At 36.2% G+C, this 25,577-nt stretch overlaps 2 protein-coding genes across 2 annotated transcripts; both read right to left on the bottom strand.

The window, feature by feature from the left end:
• Positions 1 to 825: 825 nt before the first annotated feature.
• LOC132131976 (calpain-2 catalytic subunit-like) lies at positions 826 to 11,550 on the bottom strand. The gene is made up of 21 exons (XM_059544176.1): positions 11,261 to 11,550; positions 9,825 to 9,894; positions 8,665 to 8,783; positions 7,673 to 7,806; positions 7,406 to 7,574; positions 7,205 to 7,288; positions 6,733 to 6,818; positions 6,146 to 6,220; positions 5,872 to 6,032; positions 4,607 to 4,776; positions 4,434 to 4,445; positions 4,059 to 4,270; positions 3,936 to 3,972; positions 3,787 to 3,852; positions 3,634 to 3,691; positions 3,206 to 3,270; positions 3,015 to 3,083; positions 2,823 to 2,901; positions 2,629 to 2,745; positions 2,486 to 2,544; positions 826 to 1,133 (listed from the first exon to the last, which is right to left on the bottom strand). Exons 1-21 carry the CDS (start codon positions 11,495 to 11,497, stop codon positions 1,110 to 1,112), a joined length of 2,103 nt encoding a protein of 700 aa, XP_059400159.1. The 5' UTR covers positions 11,498 to 11,550; the 3' UTR covers positions 826 to 1,109.
• Positions 11,551 to 14,953: 3,403 nt separating this feature from the next.
• LOC132131977 (calpain-2 catalytic subunit-like) lies at positions 14,954 to 25,255 on the bottom strand. Its single transcript, XM_059544177.1, has 20 exons — positions 24,970 to 25,255; positions 23,790 to 23,859; positions 22,286 to 22,404; positions 21,892 to 22,025; positions 21,540 to 21,708; positions 20,890 to 20,973; positions 20,716 to 20,801; positions 20,563 to 20,637; positions 20,325 to 20,485; positions 19,547 to 19,728; positions 18,582 to 18,793; positions 18,391 to 18,427; positions 18,216 to 18,281; positions 18,071 to 18,128; positions 17,788 to 17,852; positions 15,943 to 16,011; positions 15,696 to 15,774; positions 15,465 to 15,581; positions 15,276 to 15,334; positions 14,954 to 15,190 (listed from the first exon to the last, which is right to left on the bottom strand). Exons 1-20 carry the CDS (start codon positions 25,204 to 25,206, stop codon positions 15,167 to 15,169), a joined length of 2,103 nt encoding a protein of 700 aa, XP_059400160.1. The 5' UTR covers positions 25,207 to 25,255; the 3' UTR covers positions 14,954 to 15,166.
• Positions 25,256 to 25,577: the final 322 nt, after the last annotated feature.

Genomic DNA, 25,577 nt, shown 5'->3' with positions numbered 1-25,577 from the left:
AAAATAAGAAAAATGTACACATCTTCATTCTGTTCAAAAGTTTTCACCCCCAGGCTCTTAATGCATTGGGTTTCCTTCTGTAGCATCGGTGAGAATTTAAACTTTTTGTAATAGTCACATATGAGTCCATCAGTTGTCCTCAGTGTGAAAAGATGGATCTCAAATCATACAGTCATTGTTGGAAAGGGTACAGATATGCAGAAGATGCAGGATATTTAGTATACTAATATATATTTTAATTACCATAATTCAGTTAATAATCAGTTAATGATCATTACTGAGACAAAGGTACATATATAAAAAAAAAAAAAAAAATCAAAAAATGAAATCAAATTTTTCCATTGCTCCAATCAAAAGTCCAACAATTTTCCTGAAGATGTGTATCTGGCCTGTAGAGGGAAGAATTTACACAAGACACAACAATTTACCCTGTATTACAGATCAAATGGAATTATTATTATTGTTTAATTAAATAATTTATGTAAAAACGTCAGTCTTCTGCTTTTAACCCCTCTGTAAGAACAGTCTCTGTTGTTAGTACATGCATTATTGCAAGCACAGATTTGTTTACCTTGTTGGCAAATAAAATTCTGAAAAAAGCAAAGTTTTGCTTAAATAGTGTTTTTCCCCCCACAAAATAATTGTCATGATAAGCATGTTAAGTTATATTAGTTGTATTTAGTGTATAAAATCACATGCAGTAAAAGTCACAGTCACTGAGACCAAGAGCACGTTTTTTTTCAGGCCTACACACACACACACACACAACACAATATATAGAGCTACTTTTGTTCCAGACAGAAATTAAAATCATATGCTAAGGACATGTAACAGGATTTATTTGCTTTTGCTTATGATTACATTTATTTCAAAAATAGACATAAAACAGTTATGTTTACACCCAACATATTTTTGTCATCTCTCATAGAAGTGATTCATTAGCCTTTCTATGAACTGTACAAAATAAGCAATAATAAAAAATTGTTTTGCTTTGTGCTGCACATGTAGGCGATATCAGATTTTCCTCCTGTCTCTGGTAATTCCAGGGATGTTGATGTCTGTGCAGTGTATAAGAGACTATTCAGATCTCCACCCAGCTGTCCTTTTCCTCAAAGCATGGAAAAATTCAGCCACTAGAGGGAGACATAAAACAGTGTCAGTAGACTGGGAAGCAGACTGTTGTTGACTCTGGACGCCAGTCTTATCCTTTTTCCCATAATGTATCAGAACAGAGAGGCATTTATTCTCAATAAAAATGAAGGAAGTGTTTCAAAAAGTGAAAACAAAGTGCCTCACGGTATTTAATAACAAAGTGTTTATTGGGTATGTTTAGGGGTGGATGTAGGGAGACATATTTTAATAAGTTTAAAAATTGGCAACTCAGTATGCTATTATTGCATACTGTTTTTTAACATACAACAATAGTGAGGTGCAAATATCTGCAATTTTTCACAAAAAAAAATGCTATTTTCACTTTTCGCTATTTTCACGGCAGAGGCGATTTACACTAACTCCGCCCACTGAAGTGTGGTAGGGTTAGAAAACACTGCCAAAGTCACTCATAAAATAAAACTCCAGTAGCGCAGGTAAATCGTGTAACATCTGCCTTTTGACGCAATTGACCAGAGTTCAAATCTGCCTTTTTCCCAACTCGTTCTTCTCTCTTCACACATCACACTTCACATCAGTAAGGCATTTATTTTAATAAAAATGAAGGAAATAATCGAAACATTTAAAATAATATGCCTCACGGGTGTTTATCGTGTAAGATTAGGGTTACGCGTAGGGTGGCTTTTCTTGTCCCAAATTGGCATCCATTTAATAATTGGTGCCGATATCTGGCACTATCTGCACTAAGAAGAATAAATAGCATCTAATTATTCCTTATTACATCTAGATGTTCCTGTGGCTCAGTGGTAGAGCATCGCGTTAGCAGCGCAAGGTTGTGGGTTCGATTCCCAGGGAACATGTTAGCTAAAAAAATGTTTAGCCTGAATGCACTGTAAGTCGTTTTGGATAAAAGCGTCTGCTAAATGCATACATATAATTCAATTACTATTATTGCAAAGAAAATACTCCAGTTTTCAAATATTATAAATAGTGTACTTAGTGTAAACAGCATATCGCTAAAAAACACTGCTATTTTAACTTAGTGTTAATAGAATCCATTGCTATTTGCACAGTGTAAATAGCCGCTGCCCTTTTTTTTCTGTGGTGCACATGCACTTTCACAAGTAGCCGTATGGAATACTGTATCCCACAATGCAATCCACTCAGCATGACCTTTCATTTCTAGTATGGTGAACCACAATCGTGAAATAATAATTATTTGCCTTACAATTTGGTAGATTTTTTTGTACCCAAAAAAGGATTCAAAAATGGAAATCTTCAAGATGTTAACTGATAAAATTCTTCATAAACATGCCATTGCTAGACTCCAGATTGTTTTAGACCGCTCACTGCATGACGAAACAGAGACACAAACCTCAAAGAAATTCAGCTCTATTGTGCCAGTCTTGTTCTTGTCCAGCATTTTAAAAGTTTCTGCAAATGAGAAATGTGGGTATGTAAATGCAGGATATCACGTATCGGTGTTTATTCAAATGCGGTTGTTTATCGGACACTCACTGAACATGCATTCGAGGCGCACAATACAGCTCACAAAATTGTCAAAGTCGATGCTGAGAGTGGAGTCGCTGTAGCGAGAGACAATGATCTGGTGTAGAGGGTTGTTCAGAGAGAAGCCTGTACAAACAACATGAGGGCGATTAAATGAGAACAGATTACAGATTTTCGTGTGAACTGTTCCTTTAAGATCTGACCTGCTTTCCCGATGGTTTCTCTCATCTCCATAGAGCTCATTGTGCCAGACCTGTCCTTGTCATTTTTACAGAAGACGTCCTGACAAAACACATACACAGGCGGACCACAGTGTTACAAAAATGTTCAACAATCGGCTGCCTTCGCAGATGAAATGTACAAATAATGAAAATGACACCAGGATGAAAACATACCAGGTACATCTCAATTTTAGTCCAGAGAATCTTAAATTCAACCAAGCCCAGTTTTCCACTGCCGTCTTTCTGAGAAACCAATAAAGGAAATAATAGACTAGGGTAGTGCAGAAAACAATCATATAAATGGGCTATTTTTTATGAAACTGATGCATTTCAAAAACGCCTTGTGCAGTTATTTAAAAGGATACATCCAGTAAGTTCACCATGCTGCGGCAAGTGTCCAAACTAAATCCGTCGGTTTGAATGTCTTTGCCTTAAAAAAAAAAAAAGGTCAATAATTAAAATATTCAATTAATAAGAAACAGATATATATATATATATATTTTATTGATTCATTGATATTTATAAAATATTATATTATTTACTATGTATTTTACATATTCAAGCAAAAATATTTTAATTTATAATTGTTGTTAAATATTGTTTTATTTGTTGATTTATTTATTAATATTATTTAGTTATTTACTATATATTTAGCAGCGCTAAAATGTTTTTTTTTTTTGTTTAAGTATTTATTATATTTTATTTTATTGACTGATAATACCTATACAATATCAATTAAATTATTTACTATATATTTTACAAATATATAACAAAAATGCATCATAGAGCTTACGTTTAGTTATCACTTTGTTCAGGATATTTTGCAGCTCAAATACAGAGATTTCAGCATCCTTGTGGAGAAGAAAAAAAAAAAGATTGGATATGGTTTATAAATATTAAAATGAACAAAAATAGTATTATTAAATAATTATCCTGTTATACTCACTGCCCCAGCAAGCTGTCCAAACAGACTCTTGAACCGGCTATCAATATCACCCTCTTTCACATTGATCTATGAAATAATACGAATGAAATAATGCATGTTTATGACATAATACAGCATTATATTCATACTGGACACATGTAGAAATGTACCTCGGGAACGTTGCACTCAACAGGGTCATCGAGCTCTCTAAAATCCAAACATATTTTTAGTCAGAAGAAATCAACTTTCATTAGAACCAAATACCAATCTAATTATTGTGTGCCAGAACTCACTGGAACTCTGCCTGTTTCTCAGAGAAGACGCGAACACAAAAGTCTCCGTCCTTGTTGGGCTCGAAGGTGGACGGGACGATGAGATACTCGCCGGGGGGCAGACAGAAACGAGAGCAAACCTCGCGCAGGTTGATGAAGGTCTCGGAACGGGCCGCTGAAGCATGTCGCTGGAAGAAGTTACGGTCCAGGTGGATGTTCCTCTGCCCCACAAACTACAACACAATATTTCAACAAGAAATCAAATGGCAAATTCTCATTTTTGAGTTAATTATCCTTGTAAGAGCTATGATGAACTGATGAAAACATTAGAGGATTTATTAGAGGGTGTGTAGCAAAAATCAGGTGATTTTGTGCTTCAGTATCTGCAGTCCATACCTCGTCAGGAACCTGTGGACGATAATAAGAGAGATATATTGATTTAATGTATTTAAATAATATGTTTGTGCAATAATCAGCTCTTATCACTTCTGATAATTCTTGGCCAGAACAAGCAGAAAGGTGGATCAGATTTTCTGGTCTACTTACAGACACGGTGTTAGGCTGCTCACCTCGTAGATGGCGAAGCCAATGGTTTGCATGTCCTCTCCAACTTTCCTCAATTTGCGGCGGTTCTTCTGGATCAGACCCACGACGAAGCTGCATCCCACTTCATTATCCGTCGGGTCGTCGTCCTGCTCCTCCAGCTTGATCAGAAACTGAGGGTTCATCCAGAACGAGTCTGCCGGGAACGTAACGAAGGTCAAACACTTATGTCTTGCTGTAATAAACAGTACTTTTTTTGTAGTCTGCCTTTTGTTGTTATTGTTTAGTATTCTTTTTTGTTGTTGTTTGTATAGTACATTATTGTTTTTGTTTTTTTGCTGTTTGTTGAGCTTTCTATTGTTTTTAGTAGTCTTTAGTTGCTGTTGCTTTTTAGCATTTTTTGCAGTTGTTTTAGCTATTGTTTTTGTTCAAAATGATTTTGTTTTTGTAGTTGTTTTTGTGCAGTATTTTTTGTTTTGTTTCTTTTTTATTGTTTTTAGTATTCTTTTTTGCTGTTGCTTTTGTTTAGTATTATTTTAATTTTTGCTGTTTTTGTTTAGTATTTTTCTTTATTTTTTATTTTTGCTGTTGTTTGTTTAGTATTATTTTGTTTTGTGCTGTTTTTGTTTAGTGTTATTTAGTTTTTCGATGTTTTTGTTTAGTATTTTTGCTGTTATTTTTGTTTAGTATTATTTAGTTTTTTGCTGTTTTTGTTTAGTATTTTTGCTGTTATTTTTGTTTAGTATTATTTAGTTTTTTGCTGTTTTTGTTTAGTATTTTTGCTGTTATTTTTGTTTAGTATTATTTAGTTTTTGCTGTTTTTGTTTAGTATTTTTGCTGTTGTATTTTTTTAGTATTATTTTTTGTTTTGTTTTTTGCTGTCATTTTTGTTTATTATTGTCATATTCTGTTTACGTTTTGTTTCCTTGGACTCTTTGTATGTTTTTGTTTTGTCCCCTTGGATTTCATGCACTGATTTTATTTACATGTTTGCCGATTACTTTCACCTATTTCTAGTTCAGTTCAATGTTATTGTCTGTGTACTTAATCAAATCAATTTCCTCAGTTCCTTGTCTAGTATTGTCTTTGTTAGATGCGTAAAGATGTCGTTTTTATTTTCTCTCTGTGTGTTTTTGTATTAGAGCATTATTGTAAATTTTCTAAACAAAGTCAAATCTCCTCTTCCTTTCCTTGCCTGCACTGTGACAAGTATTCTTTGTTTTGTTCTGTATTCTTAAACAAATATAGAATAGAATAAAGTAATTATCAGGTAGTTGATTCAGTTCCTTACTTGGGAAATTCCTGCAGCCTCCAGCAGTTGACCCTTTCCTCCAGTTGCCATCAAACTTGGACAGTGCCCACTTATTAATGCTGTCATCTGACAGAGCATCAGGGGTCAGATTACAGATCTCCACCCGTGAGTAATGACGCAGAAAATCAGAGAACGACATCCTGGGATTCAAGAAATATCTTGTCAATAATCTTAAGATCACCTTAACTAAATTATCAAAAAAACAAACAAACAAACAGCAACAACAACAAAAAAAAAACCATTTGCAGATTACCAGAACTCTCCATCTTCTGCTTTGCAGTACAGTTTCTCACGGTCGCTGTCACTGATCTGACGCCATTCTGATGACCTACAGACCAATCACGTGATATTCAGTGTTATTTCTGACATGAATAAAATACTTCTATTGCATAGATACACTACTACTCAAAAGTTTGTGGTTGGCTGGTAAGATTTTTTTTTATGCTTTTGAAAGAAGACTCACCAAGGCTGCATTTTTATCTATATTATTCTGTTATCTATATTTTTCTGATATACTGAAATTATATGTATATCATTTTAAAAGATTGAATGAGTTAAACATTAATGGGTTAAGTATGTTCAACATCTGTTGATTTTGTTGTGGAACAAGAAAGTCAGGTGTAAACGGCGTGATGAGGAGGATGGGCAGTACTCAACCTCTCCTTTCTACACCTGAGGGCATAAGGGCTTAAACACAGTTCCTACAGCATCTCATACCAGCATGTCTGAACAGAGCCAAAGGTGAGTGTGGTCACTCTCTACGAAACCACAGCTGGATTTAAGAAACAGAGTTTTACATGCTTATTAATATTAATTCTGTGTGTTTTGAAGGTTACCCACCCATCGCTCCAGGCCCCGGTCCACTCCACCTGCCCCCAGGGGTTCCTGATGCGGATCAGTTTGGTTAAGTTGCCCTTGTACTCAACCTGTAATGTTCACTCATAAATCATATTCCATATGCACACCAATTAAAATCATCATTTGCTCACCCATGTGTTGTTATAAACCTGTATGGATTTCTTTCTTCTGTTGAACACAAAAGAAGATATTCTGAAGAACGTTATTAAACCAAACATTTAACAGTAGCCATTGACTTCTATAGTATGGGAATAAAAAACACTATTGAAGTCAATGGCTACCGTCAATGTTTGGTCACCAACATTGTTTACAGTTCTTCTTTTGTGTTCAACAGAAGAGAGCAATTCATACAGGTTTAAATCAACATTAGGGGAAGTAAATGATGACATAAGTTTAACTTTGACATGAGCTATCCTATAAATATAAATTCTAGTCGTTCCTAGTCACCACTAACCTCATCGGCTCCTGTAACCGAGTAGGCGTGTCCTTTCACCAGCTTCTGACTAGTAATGGCCTCTGAATCACCGGAGTCTGTGATCTAAACCAAAGCGCAACAACACAAACATCATTAACAAACACACAGCTAACAGTAACACACTCCTAGTGATTACAAGGTTGCACACTTTAACACGCATGTAAATGTAACGTTTCTTACATCTATCGAGCAGCCCAGCAGCGAGCCCCAGCTCAAAGCCTTCTGGATGATCTTGAAAAGGTTTGGACCTGCTTTCGCTAGTTCATGGACCTCGGCGATGCCTCCAGTGAAATCCTCGAAGCCCTCGGTGGTGCTGCCACCAGACAGAGCTTCATAACAGCCGTTCAGCCTGAGAAGAAGAAGAAGTAGTAGCATTTTGTTTTCATTTCTGTTGAAGTCGAGTCCACTCAGACATGCTGAATGAGTTTGAATCCAATGACTGCTCACTTTGAATAGGCCTTCTCCAGCAGGGCGCTCCAGAACTCAGAGCCCTCGGCGGAGTGGACGAACAGCAGCTCTTTATTCCTGGTGGGAAGACGGTCGTCAATGACCACATCCACCCATTCACCAAACTGCCAGAACTGAAGAGACAATAGACGTATGAAGACACTGAAGGAACGTTTATGGACGTCTTTATGGACTAATGTCAAGTAGATATAACAGTGCTGCTTTTTCTGATTGTATAGTAACAAATGTCATTTTTAAGAGAGAAATGTGTAGCTTAATAATGAGACACATCCTAAAACAATGATGAAAACACATGGGACTTTTACATAAGAAAACAACTTTGCATAAATCACAACAATAGTAATACAGCAACTGTAATGAATAATAATAATAATAATAATACCTACTATATAATGACAAATTTCATTTTAAGAGAGAAATGTATAGCTTTATAATGAAGCCGACAAATATACATACGAAAATTAAACTGACTTGATCTAAAGACAACTTAGCTTAAACAATAATAGCAATACTGCAAATAAATAATAATTATTATTATGTAGATTGTTTTATTAATGTCACAAAACAAACAAAACAATTATTATAAATTAGTGTCTTAGTAATAAATAAATACATAGATATAAACAATTTCTTATATATATATATATATATATATATATATATATATATATATATATATATATATATATATATATATATATATATATATAAGCAAATATATAAGTTTTACACAAGCAAAACAACTAAAATGTAAAAAATGGGTTCAGGATATTGGTCAGCAGAATACAGCATATATATATATATATATATATATATATATAAAATAAAGAATAGTAATTGTGGAAATAAATCAATAAATAATAATAATAGCATGTAATACGTATGTTATTTTATTAATATTTAGTAAAAAAAGCAGATAAAACAACAACAACTTTTAGGGTTGGCCTTTAAGTGAACAAAATGTAATTAACCTGGAAATGAAATATTCCAGCGTAGTCACCGTCAAAGCTCTGTCCAGACGGGACCACACGGGCGAACACGTCCTGGTTGAGGGTAAGAGACGCGATGGCAGCTAGAAGCCAACAGTCACCTGGAAAAGCAGCGGGATCATGTGATATCATATTACGTTCACTAAATCTGTGACTCACTATTGGCAAGTGGCCAGTAACTGCATTTTTATTTAATATTTTAATAGATTTTACTGTTCATTCTACAAACACTCAAAACAATGACATGCTGCGATATCGTTGGTAAAACGTAAATTCCTATCAACATTAACATTTATGCATTTGGCAGACACTTGACTAACAGTGCATTCAGGCTATACATTTGTTCCTTGGGTATTGAACCCACAACCTTTTGCGCAGCTAACGCAATGCTCTACCACTGAGCCACATGAACACAAAGTTGTTCTGGCATGTTTCTGAACAGCACCTGTCCTATTATTCCTGCTCGCACACAGTTTGCAAACTCATTTGCATCTCATAAATTTCCTTCACAGACAGTATAGTCAGTCAGTGGCATTATCTGATCAGGACTCATATCAAACATGTTCAGCTACAGTGGAAAACTGCAGTCTCCTGACTCATGGGAAATGTTTGCATGTGAGAAAACAGTGGCATTTGATCCAAGACAGGATAAAAGAACACCAGTGTTTGTGCTGTATGGAGTAAAACTGGTTTAACAGGGTGTGTGTATGTGTTTGGGACTTAAAGTTGCTATGCAGACAAAAAGGTTTAGCTTTTCCCATATTGCACAAAAAGAATTTCCTTTCTTTGCATTTTGAAGAAAAACATATACGTTCTGTTTCTTTAAGATTATATGCAATTAATAAAATTTCCAAAAATTGGTAGTTGAATCATTCACGGAATATGCATCAGAATGAATGAGTTCGTTTAAACAGGGTGCCACTCTGAACAATACTAATGATTTTCAATGTCCTACAACCGCCATCCAAAGAAACTTCCTCAACCAGAAAAACTGCTTTTGTGGTTCAGCGTTTCAGTGGCTGACTTTTATTTTACTATTCTATACGGGACAGTTCTATATGATCTTTGTTATCATCATTTGTAAAGTTTCATTTTACACTAGGTCCCCAGTGGGCAAATATATTTGAGCTAAACGGACTCACCCAAAGCGCCCTGGCAGATGTCAGTTCTGGATGCTCCTCCGCTGATGAACGTTGGGTTGGACGTCAGTTGCTGGATGACAAAAACAGGCATTCCACAAACATGACTCACTGAGTTCATTGCTAAATGAAACTGATTAAACAAATTGCTCTTTATAGGATACAAAAAGTTGAGTCTAAGTAACAGGGTGGCAATTTAGCTTAAATAAAATTTTAACTAAGATTGTGTGTTTATTTTGTTGGTGTGTTTTATTACTAAATTCAATTGATCATAAATTAAATAAATATATTTGCTTGATCATTATTTATTACAGTTACCCAAGTAACAGGGTTGAGCAGTTAACACCGAAAAATGTGTAAAACGTGACAAAAATTATATATATATATATGATGCCTTCAGTGTGAATCTACAATTTTCATAATCATGAAAATAAAGAAAGCTCTTTGAATGAGAAGGTGTGTCCAAACTTTTGGTCTGTACTGTTTTTATATATATATATATATATATATATATATATATATATAGCCTATATGAATTAATGTTTCTTCATGGGTGTTACAATTTTGAGGAATGTTACATTTTCTATAAGGGGGGAATATCATGTAGCAATAGGGTTGAAAGATGTGGGACAATGCTACATATTCTTATTCAATCATTATTAATTTTTTTTATTGTTAAAAATAGAAGAGGCTGTGAGCCAAACAAACAAAATTCTTGAATACAACATTATACCAGCTGTGAGGATCATATTCACTTTAATTGACTCAAAAAGGTCTTCTGGTAAGCAGTAATGCATTATGTGAATCACAAAACATACAACATTTAATGTGCTAATGTTTTTAGGGGAGTATATGTTCCCATAACCTCCTGGTCTGACTGGTTCTGAAGCGGTTTGTCAAGTTCAGACTAACATGCAATTGCTTTGCATGGTCATTATAATACAGTGGACTTTTTTTGGTCTTTCCTGGCTGCCTAGTATGGTGTTTGAAAATACATGCATTAAAACACTGATGTGTTTATGTTTATCTGTTGCACGATGATATGACTGACCTAAAACTATGGACAAGTGCAGTTTCCTAATCACAGTGCCTTGAAAATCAATGATAATAAACACACCAAACTACAGGAAGCTTCAGACTAATAGTTGGTTGTAATTATCAAACACAGAACAACTAGACTAGATGAGCAAGGTGTGATGGCCTAGAGCAAACGAGTAAGAAAAGAAATCGAGATTTGAACCTGGTTTGAGAAGAATGTGTTCCGCCATTGTAATGACGGATGAACACGTCAACCATGCAAAGTTTAGAACTTTTTTTACATAAAACAATTTTAGTAAATAATTAAAACATAATAAATTATAACTTTTAAATATGCATTTAATATTCTGCAAATGCATGTATTATTTTACATATTTTTGTATATATATATATATACCCACCTTTGGTCTCAGCCACTCAAGCCCGCGCACTTTAGGTGAGTTTGGTCCCAGTTCCTTGAACCCGAGCGCAGATGCATTGGCTTCAAACGTGTCATCCTGAAACAGGCGTCCGCTCTCCAGACACTCGCGCTTGAGCGCTTCGTAGTCCTGGTTGAGGAACTTGACCGCCTGAGCGTTAGTACCGGCGCCCGCTGCTCGCGCCCGGTTCTGCTGGAGCTTCGCCGCGATTCCTGACATCTCTGCTCGTCCGTGACAACAAACAAGCACACTTCTGATGACAACACCTTAAGTGAAGGGGCGTGGTCAGGTGCGTTACTTACGTCAGTATTAGTGTAGGTTATAGTATATTTACTTTCGAGCTATATATATTTCACTAAATATATTTATTTATTATCTGTTTAACTATAACCCAAACATGATTTGCAAGCTAACCTTCTTTTATCTGATGAACGCAAAATAAACATTTACAAAAACGTTTTACTCAGAGGAACTGGGTAGAATCAAGAAAAATGCAAAACAAATGTTCTATCAGTGAAAAAATTATTGAAGTATCCTACAAAATACAACACAGGATCCAGTTAAGCATGTTTTGGAATAGCCTACAGTATATGGGAAATATTCGTACTGAAAAAAAATAATAAACTATTTTGCATTTTTTGTATTTATTCGAAAAAAATATCTTTGGAAGGTTTAGAATTCTATATTACCATTGGGGGGTATGATAAAAAAAAGTTATTTGCTTTATTTATTTTTCCCAGAAATGTCAAGAAAACATAAAATACTATATAACCAAGTGGCCTCTTTGCAAATTAATAAATTGAAAGAAAAAAAGAAGCACTAAAAACAACTTTTTTAAAAGCACTGAAATGTTTGTATTTTTTTTTCTTCTGGCAGTTAATGTTGTTAATAATGTGACAAATTTAAGTTGACCTCTTTTTCTCATAGAAATTAAAAAAAACAAAACTGCATCTATCTCTCACATTTAGTCAGTTTTAGAATATAAAAGACTAATTAATAAGACATAGCACCAAAATCTTCAAAGACATCAAAATGATATGTGGTGGCATTATGATAACATGATATTTTCATATAGCCTATATAATATGCACAGTGTTTTATAAATTATCCTGTTACAATGAGAAACTGTTCCGAATGAGTAGTGGACTGATGATTTAAACTGAATCTCGAATATTTTCCTTTTCTGAAGTTGGCAACTCTGCCCACAGGTGTAGAATGTGTCCCCTGCACTTTTAATAAAATGTAAATTTGTCCCCTGCACATTCGTCAGAATCTTTTGACTGATAGCAGCAGTCATCAACAGCTACGCTAGATTCACACGGGGCGTTGGTGTCAATGCTTGACAGAGGGCGTGTCTGAAGCTTGGCGCTAAGGCGATTATCATAGAGACAACAGCTAATTACATTGGACCGCTATTGGCTAGCACCAGAGTTAAATAAACTCAGTTTACACCTTTTGTTACATAAAACATGTTTATTAAATAATTAAAGTATAATAAATTATTACTTTTAAATATGCATTTAATAGCCTACAAAGAGCCCGTAATATAACTGCATACGATTGGCTTATGCCTCTGTTGGCACTTGAAGAGTTGAGAAATTTTCAGCTTCTGCCACGAACAATGCCATGATGCGATGCCGACGCACCCACAATTCAGTTCAGCAACACATGACATCACCCATTCAAAGTAAATGAGAAGCATTAATGCCCTTGTGAATGTACCGTTATAGCATGGCAGCTTACTCAACGCTCGCTCTCTTATCTCAGGGAACCGAGGCTACATCCGTAACTGCAACATTCCATTTCAAACGGTCTCTCCTGTTGCATTGACATGTTTATGGGGAAAGCATCCAATAGTGCTATGCTATAAGCAAGTGAAGAAGGAAACCGCTCTGCAAGCCCAGCCCTGGAGTGCCTGTAATGAGGGTTCCAAAAAACTTGAGCCAATTATTAAACCCAAGTCACCAGGCTGGGGTCCACATAACAAGCCTTTCACTTACAGAGGCTATAAGGTAAATTAGGCGGACAAAATCTGTGCCTGGAGGGCAGGGACGTCCAAGTTATAAAATGTGGTGAAGTTAGATGGCGAAGACCAGTCAGCGGCTGCACAGATATCACCAATAGAGAATCCAATTGACCAAGCCCAGGAGGAGACCATTCCTCTTATGGAGTGGGCCCTCACTCCGATAGGACACTGTAAGGCCACTAAGGCATAAGCCATGGATATAGCATCCACCATCCAGAGATAGTCTCTGTTTTGTTATTGGCAGCCCTTTAGAGCTGCTTCCCGAAGCACACAAAAGAGCTGTTTGGAATGCTGGAAGTGGCTAGATACACTCAAAGAGCCCAAACCAGAGTAAATTCAGACCCTGCTCATCCTCTGAGTTAAGAAGAGCCAGAATGGGAAAGACTTGTGCTCTGAACCGGGTTGAGAGCACTTTAGGCACATAGCTGTGTCTTGGTTTGAGGACGGCACTACAGCTGTTGGCCCAAACTCAAGGCATAAAGCACTGATCGACGGTGCTTGTAAATCACTCTCTTGCTTGACCGAAGCTTAAGCTAGAAGTGCAGACTTAGGCAACAGGGGCCACAAATCAGATGACTGGAGTGGCTCAATGGTAGGACCTCGCAGAGCCCTGAGGACTATTGATAAGTTCCAAGTAAACACAGTATGATGATGAGGCAAATTCAGTCTCCGAGACCCCTCAGGAGCTTAACAAGGTCACTTTTGCCGACTGATTGGCCAGCACAGTCGAGACGTGACATGTGAAACAACACCACTGGAAATTTGCTCTAGGAAAGGCTATTTAGGAATTGACAGATGACCACAGTGGAAGTGCTGAACAGAGCTGATCTTCTGCTGCCGGAGCTCTTCTACAGTGTGTAGCAAGTTTCGAGCTTCTTGCAGTTTCTTCTTCTTCAGAGTCCAGTGAGGAGTTAATCTTCATGATAAAGGAGACATTTCTGACCAAATGGCACTCAGAGCTGACTTATAGCAGTTGACTCCACACCTTTTGTAAGGCCTTCTGTGTTTTTTTTTCAATAATAAATCAGCATGCAAATTACAGCAAAGTGCAACAGTGACCATACGGTGTTCGGCAGTGTTGAAAAAGGATTTACACATTGAATTTTAAATTGGGTATTCGGACAGCAATTAAATTACCATATTGCCTTGGTGTTTGTCAAATAACAGTAGGTATTTCTGCAAAGGAATTTCATGTAAAAACACAGACGCTCTGCATTTGTCCAGCAATACAAAAGTCAAAGACTAACCCATGTAAATGTTGAAAATAGCTTACATCCTCATTAGAAACAATTACCATTCAAATCGAACTATAAACACATTGGTTTGAAGTGCTTTATTATTCTTTTAGTTAATGAGTGGCTAATGAATCAGAAGTCTCTCATATTCAAATGAAACATTTTATGTGTTGCAAAATTTTCCACAAATGAGGAATCTGTGAGTTTAAGTAAATAAAGACGCTAAAAAGAAAGAACTACTGTACTTCCATGCATAAGCTAATATGTAAATACCATGGTATATAAATATACAATATTTCAATATCACATTAATTAATTTCTACTATAGAAGCAATGTACTATGCTATTTTGGTGGAATCTGTGGTAACTATTTCTAAAATTATAGTCTTTGCTTACATGAAAAATGTGATAGTCATCTTTATTATAGCAAATGATTTTATTTTCACCAGTTAATAATCAAATTGCATTTCGTAAGGAATTCAAAGTTTAGACAGGCCAATACCCATCTTTGGTTGATTTTATTCTGATTTTACTCTTGGTTGTTCCAGGTCTGCTGCATCCTCTTCAGTTGAATGAATGGACTTCTAGTGCAATTCTGGAGCAATCTGGTGCAAGGTAAGTGGATTTTCAACTGAGGGCCAAGCAAAGCCACTGCAAAACACAAAACAACACATCTGTAAATGAAAACATTGAGAGGATGCAGAAATCTTAATTTACATTCACAGTTATGCATCACCTGAAGGATATCCAGCTCGATTTTCCCGCTGTTCTTCTTATCAAATGTTTTAAATATTTCTGTGTAGAGCACAGATAAAAATGTTACAGTAGACCACACATAAACTATTTTTTTCTGTAATTTCTGTTCATACCAATTTATCTCCAGTTGTTGAACTAATTTAACTGGCTAATCTTCTGCAAAACTTACTGAAGAGCATTTCCAGGCGAATCAGGCAGCCAACGAAGCAGTCAAAGTCAATGCCGTACTGCTGATTGGCATAACGTGAGATTATCACCTGAAGTACATCATTGTTCAGCTGGAATCCTGTTAAGAAAAGACAATACATCCATTAACGCACTCTTTATTAGGACCACTTTTAGAAGAAATTAATGACTATACTGTCCTCCGTGTTTAGACATTTAACCAGAGACTCATTACCTGCTTCTTTCACAGCATCTCTCATCTCATGGGAACTCATAGTGCCTGAGTTGTCTGAATCATACTTCTTAAAAACCTCCTGGTGAGATATTACAGAAAATCCATATTATGCATTTAACAACATTACATACAATGAAGAATTTATCTGAACTTCAAAGCCCACAAAGACGTTTCTCTGTTGTAGGGATGCACAATAGATAAACATTAGATTTTTAATCTTTAATTTACACCTAAATATATATTATACCAAATATTTATGGATCTTTATCCACAGTATGTGAAACTCCACAGGGCCAAGTTTGCCGTTGCCATCTCTCTGGATTTAGGTCAAGGGTTATAAGGGTTTTGATTCATTTTATGATATTTTTTATGATTGATTTTATGAAATTTGGTTGCTGTGTTTGTACAATGAAAATACACTGTTGAGAATATTAAAGGGTTAGTTCATCGAAAAATGAAAATGATGTCATTAATGACTCACCCTCATGTTGTTCCAAACCCGTGAGACCCGTTTATCTTTGGAACACAGTTTAAGATATTTTAGATTTAGTCCGAGAGCTCTCAGTCCCTCCATTGAAACTGTGTGTACGGTATACTGTCCATGTCCAGAAAGGTAAGAAAAACATCATCAAAGTAGTCCATGTGACATCAGAGGGTCAGTTAGAATTTTTTGAAGCATCGAAAATACATTTTGGTCCAAAAAAATAGCAATAACACTGCAGTTTAGTGATGTCCGGTTCGCGAACTAATCACTTGATGTAACCGAATCTTCTTGAACCAGTTCACCAAATCGAACCAAATCATTTGAAACGGTTCGTCTCCAATAAGCATTCATCCACAAATGACTAAAGCCCCGTTCACACCAAGAACGATAACTATAAAGATAACGATATTAGAGTCCACACCAGTGAACAATATCGTCTGTTTATTCTGAGCGAACGTGCATCTGCCGCTTTAAATCCTCGAGCTCGTTATAGCAGGATGGATTCTGATTGGATGTCAATGTTTGTATCGTTCATCAGCTGGAATAAAAAAGTTCTGAAAATGATTCCAACGATACCATTTCTCTATGCCTTTATCGTTATAGTTATAGTGTGGACTCTGCTATTCTTTAATATGGAGAATGTTTATTAGAACTATATCTTTGTTATCTTTATAGTTATCGTGCTTGGTGTGAACGGGCCTTTAAGCTGTTAACTTTTTTAATGTGGCTGACACTCCCTCTGAGTTTAGAACGAGTCAATGTTTCGTTCATTATCTGGCTCGGCTCGGCGTTCATCTTCAGTTCTCTCTTCACAGCAGTTCAGTCAGTGTACTGTTTGAGTAAATGAATTACTCCGGGATATTGGTTTGTTTTAACTCAGAGGGAGTGTCAGCCACATTAAAAAAAGATTAACAGCTTAAGTCATTTGTGGATTAATGCTTATTGGAGACACAAACCGTTTCAAACGATTCAGTTCAATTTGGTGAACTGGTTCAAGAAGATCCGGTTACATCGAGTGATTCATTCTCGAACCGGATATCACAAACTGCTGTGTTTTGAACTCTCTCACAACAGACACGGAAGAGAAGACAATGATGAATAAAGTCATAGTCCCAATGGAGGGACAGAAAGCTCTCAGACTAAATCTAAAATATCTTAAACTGTGTTCTGAAGATGAACGGAGGTCTTACGGGTTTGGAACGACATGAGGGCGAGTCATTGATGACATAATTTTTGTGTGTACTATCCCTTTAACAAGCTGGGGTTACCGAACCCCCAGAGATTTGAGAAAACTGCAAGGGGATTGTGAAAAGCAAATAATTAATTAAATCACAGAAATGTAAAATTAAAACACATTTTAAAATAAAAACTAAATAACAGTAAGTATTTTAAATCAAATATTTTTATAATGTTTTAAAAATATTTTAATTTTCTAAAGTGAAGAAATCAACATCAGGGAATTGTGAACATGTGAATGTGTTGTCAATTATTGAAAAATCTTCTTAAACTCTCAGTCATTGGGGACAGAGGGACAAGTAAATAAATTTGTAAAATATCAGGATTAGTCCATGTAGATTCCATTCATATGATCCAGTGAGGTAAGGATACATCTAGCAGACTGATAATGTGGCGACAGGTTTCCATACTAAATCCATCCATCTTCACATCAGTTCCTGTGTGCAAAAAAAAAAAAAAAATATATATATATATAAAGAAATCCCTTGTGAGAACAATAAACAAAATTTTAAACAATTGTATGGCAATTTTCAAATCAAATTCATATATATATATATATATATATATATACATATATGTATATATATACACATATACATACACACACACACATTTATATAAATGGGAATAAAACTAAGAATGTTTGTTTTCCTACGTTTCGATGTAGCACTGTCCAGGATCTGCTGTAGTTCAAACACAGACACCTCTTTGTCCTGCAGATGAAAAAAAGATTATACATACTGGGGAAAAATCTAAATGCTAATGACTCAAAACTGAAAATGACCTGCCATGTGACTTACATTTCCAGCAACCTGATTGAAAAGCTGTTTAAATTGTGGGTCCACATCACTCTCGGATATGTATTGCTGAGAAAGAAAAAAAAATATTAAATTAAACTAACTTTTGATTTTATATCTGATTTTATCTAAACATTTTTCTCATAATACACAATATGTTTGTAAATGCTAAATTTACCTTTTTCACATCTGCACTGATCTCCCTATCCATCGGGCTGCATGAACAAGAGTCAGAAACATCCATCATGCATTTGGGTGCAAATCAAAAGAATGTTTAGGGTACAGTTATGATTTATACATTTTAGTGCAGTGGTTCCACATTCCTGAAGCACCCCAGGTCGAAATATACAAAAAACACTTGGGACAAACCTGGCAGCAGCCTCTTTCTCTGTGAATACACGTAGTACGAAGCTTCCCTTGCGATGTGGCTCGAAAGTGGAGGGGATGATGACATATTCACCCGGAGGCAGTTTGAAGCGATCGCTCACCTCTCGCAGGTTGATGAAGGTGTTGCTCCCTGTAATGGCCTCCTGACGCAGCAATACATCAGGACCGAGATGAATATTATTGCGACCCCTGAACTGCAACACAAACACAGATGGATGGAAAGGAAAAGGGAGTAAAATTATATTTTAATGCTTTTGCATACTCAATTTTAGCATTCTCTATCAAAAGATCTGTGTTACCCTGAAAAACTTGTGTTCTATTCCAAAAGTATTGCTTTACCCTTATTGTGTTCTCTCACAAAACATCTTCCACTCTTAGGGGAAAACAAAAGCATTTTTTTTTTGTCCCTTTACATTCTCCATAGTATCATAAACATTTTTTTGTCCCTTAAGGGTCGCCATAGGATTATAAAAATGAAAAAACGACTGGTTACATTTGTGGTGTTCAAAACATATAGAGCTCATACACACCTCATCTGGAACCTGAAAAACACCAAAGAATATTGTATTATTCAATGTTCAAATTCATACATTTCACCACAAACATTTTCTATTAATTAGTGGTAATGTTGATGGTTATGTCAAAGAAAAAGTGTCAAATAAAGTGCAAAAGTTGCATTCTGGACGTAAAATCACATTATTATTAACATTTCAAGACAGATCTGCCATGAGCTTAGAGGCTATTCATCAATATTTCAACATCATTTAAGGAAATAAAAATATTTAGCCAAACTGTAGATGAGGAATTACACTACTCATGAAGAGAATTCTTCAAATTTAAGTTTGAAATTGCGATTCATCTTGGTTATGTTTAGTTTAGCTCATGACTCTTTACTGATTAAATTTTTTTAATCCCATCTCTAGTACTAACAGTATGACTGACTGTACATAACCAGTTACCTCATAGATAGCGAAGCCAATGGAGTTCAGGTCTCTTCCAAACCGCTTGTCTTTACGACCATCTTTCTGCATCACACCAACTAGGATCGTGCAGCCGACCTCTCCATCAAGAGGATCATCATCTTCTTCCTCCAGCTTGATCACAAACTGAGGGTTGGAGCAGAATGTAGCTGGAGGGGACGAACCAAACGGTCAGATGGTGGATCCAAAAAAAAAGATTTTAACCAAACTTAGCTTCAAGAGCAGGGATCGGAATCCTTTTTGGCATGATGTAACAATTGTAAATTTTTCTGGTTAACCACTGTGCCAACCCCCCAGAATGCATTAATGCTTCGTGATACGATAAAAAAAAAAAAAACACCCAAAAAATTAAAAACAGTAAGCCTATTTGATTTTCATGCAAATAATTTCTGAAGATTTTTTCACAAATTATTTTTTTTAACTTTCTGGAATAACAGATATAGATATAGTTAACAGTGTGACCATACTGAATATCACTGTGTGTGTATGTGTGTGACAAGGTCAATGGATTAAAACCATTCAGTTTAATCACCGTTCTATATTAATGCGCTGCTTTAATTGATTAAACACACACACCACTGGCACAGAGATCTGCCACAAGACTTTTATTAATCAATCACGAATCACTATTTATCACTACTTATATTTCTCAGCAAGGAGTGGGGTAAAATCAGCTGCATTGTTTGTAGAGAGAGACAGACGCAGACAACCCCTGTTCAAGAGCATTGTGGTTGGTTTGATTTACCTTGGTTGTTCCTGCAACCCCCTGCAGTGGATCCCACCCTCCAGTTGCCTTCAAACTGGTTGTAGATCCAGCGGCTCACATCTTCGCTTGAAAGAGTGTCTGGAGTTAGATTACAGACCTCCAACCTTGAGAATTGCTGTATGAAGTCAGAATACGCCATCCTGACACGAGGAAGATTTGTCAGTATTCGTCATCATATTTGTTACATTGTCAGGGTTACAAGCTCAAGTTCTCTTACCAGAACTCTCCATCTTCAGCTGAATAATCCAGTTTAGCTTTCTCCTCTGGTTGGACGCTGTTCCACTCTTTGGAACTGAAAAAGCATTAGAAATATTTGACAGGCCTCTCAGGACTGATGTTGAAGGAGTAAGATCTGTTTAGGGAAACTCACTTGTCACTCCAAGGGCCCGTCCACTCCACCTGACCCCACGGGTTCCTGATACGTACCAGCTGAACCTGACGGCCAGAGGAATGAACCTGTAGGTACGACAAGGTGACTGTCATTAGAGCTCCTAATGTATTTTCCTTTCAAATACATATTACACTGTCAGTGCTGGTTTCTGACCTCCTCTGCACCCGTGACGGAGTAGGCATGACCCTTTACCAGCTTCAGACTCGTCACTGCCTCCGTCTCATATGAACTGGTAATCTGCTCAATGATTATTATATACATATGATTAGTATAATAACATGTGGTATTACACTGAACAAAATTCTAAACGCAATACTATTGTTTTTGCCCCCATTTTTTGTGATTAACTCAAAGATCTAAGACTTTTTCTATGTCAACAAAGGCCTATTTCTCTCAAATATTGTTCACAAATCTGTCTAAATCTGTGTTAGTGAGCACTTCTCCTTTGCCAAGATAATCCATCCATCTCACAGGTGTGGCATATCAAGATGCTGATTAGACAGCATTATTATTGCACAGGTGTGCCTTAGGCTGGCCACAATATAATTTTGTTTAGTATATACATTATGTGAAGCATTATTTTATACACTGAAGACTCGAGTAATGACTGCTAAAAAATATCACAGAAATAATTTTAAAATATATTCAAATAGAAAATATTTTTAATTGTAATGTTTACAATATCTAAAGCATGTTTGTTAACTAGACCACACAGATCCACTAAAAGATTTATCGGAGGACTTTTATCCGATTAAAAGCTCAAAATGTGAATTGAAAACCATCAGAAGTGGAATGGGACTCACATCAATGGAGCAGCCCAGTAATGATCCCAGCGTCAATGCTTTCTGCATGAGCTTAAACAGGTGTGGAGGAGCTTTGTTCAGCTCATAGCTCTCAGCGATGCCTCCTGTGAAGTCCTCGAAACCCTCAGTGGTTGAGCCTCCCGTAAGAGCTTCATATGAGCCATTTAACCTTCAAAATGCGGGAGAAATTGCTTGGTATGTTATGGATATGTTGCATAAACTGTATGTTTTGTAGTCTGTGGTTATGGTACAGTCTTTTTATTAAAGGTTTCAGATGACTCTGTATCTTATTGTTCAGCATTACAGTTCAGGTAAGTAGTAGCAGGTAATTTGTGAATAAACACACACTTACTTTGCATAGGCTTTTTCCAACAGGGCGCTCCAGAACTCAGAGCCCTCGGCTGAATGAACAAACAGCAGCTTCCCATCTCTAGTAGGCAGTCGGTCATCAATGACAACATCCACCCATTGACCGTACTGCCAGAACTGAAGAGACGAGAACAACACCAATCAGACTGACAGGGTCACTTTAATTTATCTTTGGATTTATAACAGGGTCATATGTTGTAATTAATACTCAAATAAGGTCTAAAAAATCTGAGACCACCATTGAAAATAATTCATTTAGCATTTTTTCTAAAGTAATATGACTTTTTTTTAAACTTTTCTTTTAGGTTTAAATTAGATTTTTAATCCCAGGTCTTTAGTTTGGTCTCAGACGTTTTGATCCCACTGTATGTTCTGACCTGAAAGTGAAAGATGCCGGCATAGTCCTCTGTAAAACTCTGTCCAGGTGGAACTACACGTTCCAGAATCTCATTATCCAGGGTCAAAGATGCAATAGCCGCCAGCAACCAACAGTCACCTGCAAATGTATCAAATGTCATTAGATATGCTTTGTGCTCATTGTTTTATGCAAACTGACTTCCATGTCAGTTATTACAGACAATAGCCCTCCAAGATAATCCTGGGCTTCCGTGTTTTGCTCAAAGTGTATCGTGGGCGTTGTCTGCTCAATGGTGGTGGTGTATAGATCGAACCACTAACCACTGAAACTTGAGCATGTATTGTGCCCCATGAGCATGAATACCCCTAAATAAAGATTCCAAAAGGGTGTTTTCACAGTGATGCCATAGAAAAACCATTTTTGGTTCTTCAAAGAACTTAGACCTTCCTCCGAATAACCATTTCTTCTTATTGTGAAGAAACCAGAGGAGTGGCTAGCCGCACACTGATCCACTCAAGACTGGAAGTCCACAAAAAAATATTTTATTTTTCAAATTGCATCGTGCAAAAAGGTGCAAAGTGCATGCGAGTTAAAAACAGAATGGACACCAGCAAACGTTTCAGCGCATTGCTATCTTCAGTGCTCCGGAGATGGCTAGCCACTCCTCTTGTTCATTCCAATGCCATTGGCTCTACGCACCTGCAGTACAAGAACTTTTTTTCTTTTTGGAGCGCTACATATTTTTTCACTTATTGTGAAGAACATTTCAATATTTTGAGGAACCTTTTCCACTATAAATAACCTTTTGTGGAATGAAAAGCTTCCACGAATTTTAAAGGTTCTTCATGGAACTATCAATATTAAGACCTTTTATTTGTAAGAGTAAATAATACCTCTTATGACTTTTACTTAACGCTTTATCAAAACAGATGAAAATATGTGAAAAATTCTGTTATAGCGAATATATTGTCATGGTCATTAGTGCTGCTCAATATGTGTGTGTGTGTGTGTGTGTGTGTGTTTGAGGTGGAGGACAGTTCACTAAAGTCAACATAAAGCAGACAAACTGGCAGACAGTGGTAATTAAACACATCCTAATGAATAATAAAATAGCTTGAAATTCCATATTCATCACGTTTTTTTAGGCAGCTGTGGCCAAATGTATAGAGAGTTGGACTTGTAACCTGAAATGTAAGGGGAGGGGGGGGGGGGTTGAATGTTCTCAAGTTGCTCCCTGGGTGCCGCCACAAAAATGTCTACCCACTGCTCCAGGTGTGTATTCACGGTGTGTGTGTGTGTTCACTTCTTACTGCTGTGCGTGTGTGTGTGTGTGTGTGTGTGAGAGAGAGAGAATTTGGGTTAAATGCAGAGCACAAATTCCAAGTATGGGTTACCATATACTTGGCCACACATCATGTGAGTTTTTGTGACACTGACTTCACCTATGTAATTAATAAATAATCTGCAAATTACGCAACAGGACACACTTAAAAAACGTTCTGATCAAAAGGAGCTTTTCTCACCTAATTCTCCTTGGCAGATGTCTGTCCGCTTAGCTCCATCCACAATGAACTCAGGATTTGAATAGAGTTCCTTTAAAAAAAAAGGGACAATGGGAGTACAATTAGAGGTGATAGTGTTACGTCATGTAATGGTACACCAAAATAACAATCTCTTTTATTTGCTCTCAGCAAACAGCACATGTAAAAAGATTCAGCTGAACTACTGTGCTGTGGCTCATGTATTCATCCAAAAAAAAAAAAACAGATATAAAGCATCTTATTTATAAAACAATGCAAACTGTTGAGCAAAGAGTCTGCATGTTGTATCAACACACATAAGGTCATCTTTACACCCAAAGAGAAACCTGAGCTGGTGTCGGTTACCATAGTGAGCATATTGTACTCCCGCATGGAAACATATGCACACACGCACATAACTATACATGTTTTGTGTCTTAAAAAAAACAACAACTTTAAAAATGTTGCTTTGTTGCATGTTTTTTTTCTTTCATTAAGTATATATATATATATATGTGTGTGTGTGTGTGTGTGTGTGTGTGTGTGTGTGTGTTTCTTAGTTTCTTCAGACAAATTCATTGCTTGTTATTGGACTCTTTGGACCAATTTGGGTTCATTAATATTTAAAGCAGCAAATAAACATAGATTTTCTATTTTACAATTTCTAAAATTAATTTAGTGGTTTCATTGTTCCTTGTAAATGCAACTGTCAAATATCACCTTAAAGACTTTGAATTAATACACTACAACAAATAGATTATAAATATGTTTCATGTGGTAACATCTATTTTAACTGCTTTTATTTGTGATTTTTAGAATATTGTCATTTAATATTAAAATTAACCTTAATGCGTTAGGATTGGCTCTGTTAGGTATAAATAGATTATACAATGAACACAAGCATGATAAAAACAATATTAAAAATACTATTTTTATATTTCTATTTAATGTCTATCTAATATTTTATATTCTCTTCTAATTTAATATTCTCTTCTAATCACTATATTTCAGTTAACCTCACTACTTTTCCTTTTTTTAAATTTACGCTTTTGTATTTAAGCAATTGGTAATTTTAAAGTTAGTCTCAGGTAGAAATAAATTCTATAAAACATACAAGGATCACAAAAGCAACAATTTATATTTACCTAAATTCCACCTGTGTGAAAGAAAGCAAACACAGTACCTTAGGTCTCTTCCACTGCACTCCTCTGGTCTTGAACGAGTACCGTCCGAGTTCATTGTATCCCAGAGAATCGGATTCAGCAGAGAAGGTCGGGTCATGGAACAGGGTTCCTTTCGCCAGACACTCCTGCTTCAGGCTCTGGTAGTCCTGCTTGTTGTAGGGAATTGCCTTCTCATTTGTTCCCACTCCTTCTCCTCTGTCCTGCCTCCTAGAAAGAACTTTTGCAATGTTAGACATGCTGCCCTGTAGTCGTGCTCAGGTTTCTCTGAAGCTTGTGTAGTGTGTGTTTTTGTAAGACTGATGCAGGTTTTAAAGGGAGAGCTGCTGTATGGTAAAGCAGTGAGGGGTGGAGTCACACCCACCTGTCAGTCCACAGGGGCAGGTGTTGCTTTTACACTGGTTTAACATCACATAACTCTGTGATGCAAAATGAATACACAATCCTCTAAAAATATTGTAGGCCTATATGCATGTATGTATATATTCAATTTCAATTTCAATTTTATTACTATAGCGCATTTACAGAGGAAATTTTGGGCTAGCCATAATTTAACCTCCTCTAAACATTGAAGAAGAGAAGTGATCGCAGTGGAGTTGTTTTTCTTAAC

Source organism: Carassius carassius, chromosome 48, assembly GCF_963082965.1.
Source record: "Carassius carassius chromosome 48, fCarCar2.1, whole genome shotgun sequence".
In the NCBI taxonomy this organism is placed as follows: Eukaryota; Metazoa; Chordata; class Actinopteri; order Cypriniformes; family Cyprinidae; genus Carassius; species Carassius carassius.
The sequence above is the reverse complement of the archived record's forward strand: the minus strand, read 5'-3'. Positions and strand labels throughout refer to the sequence as shown.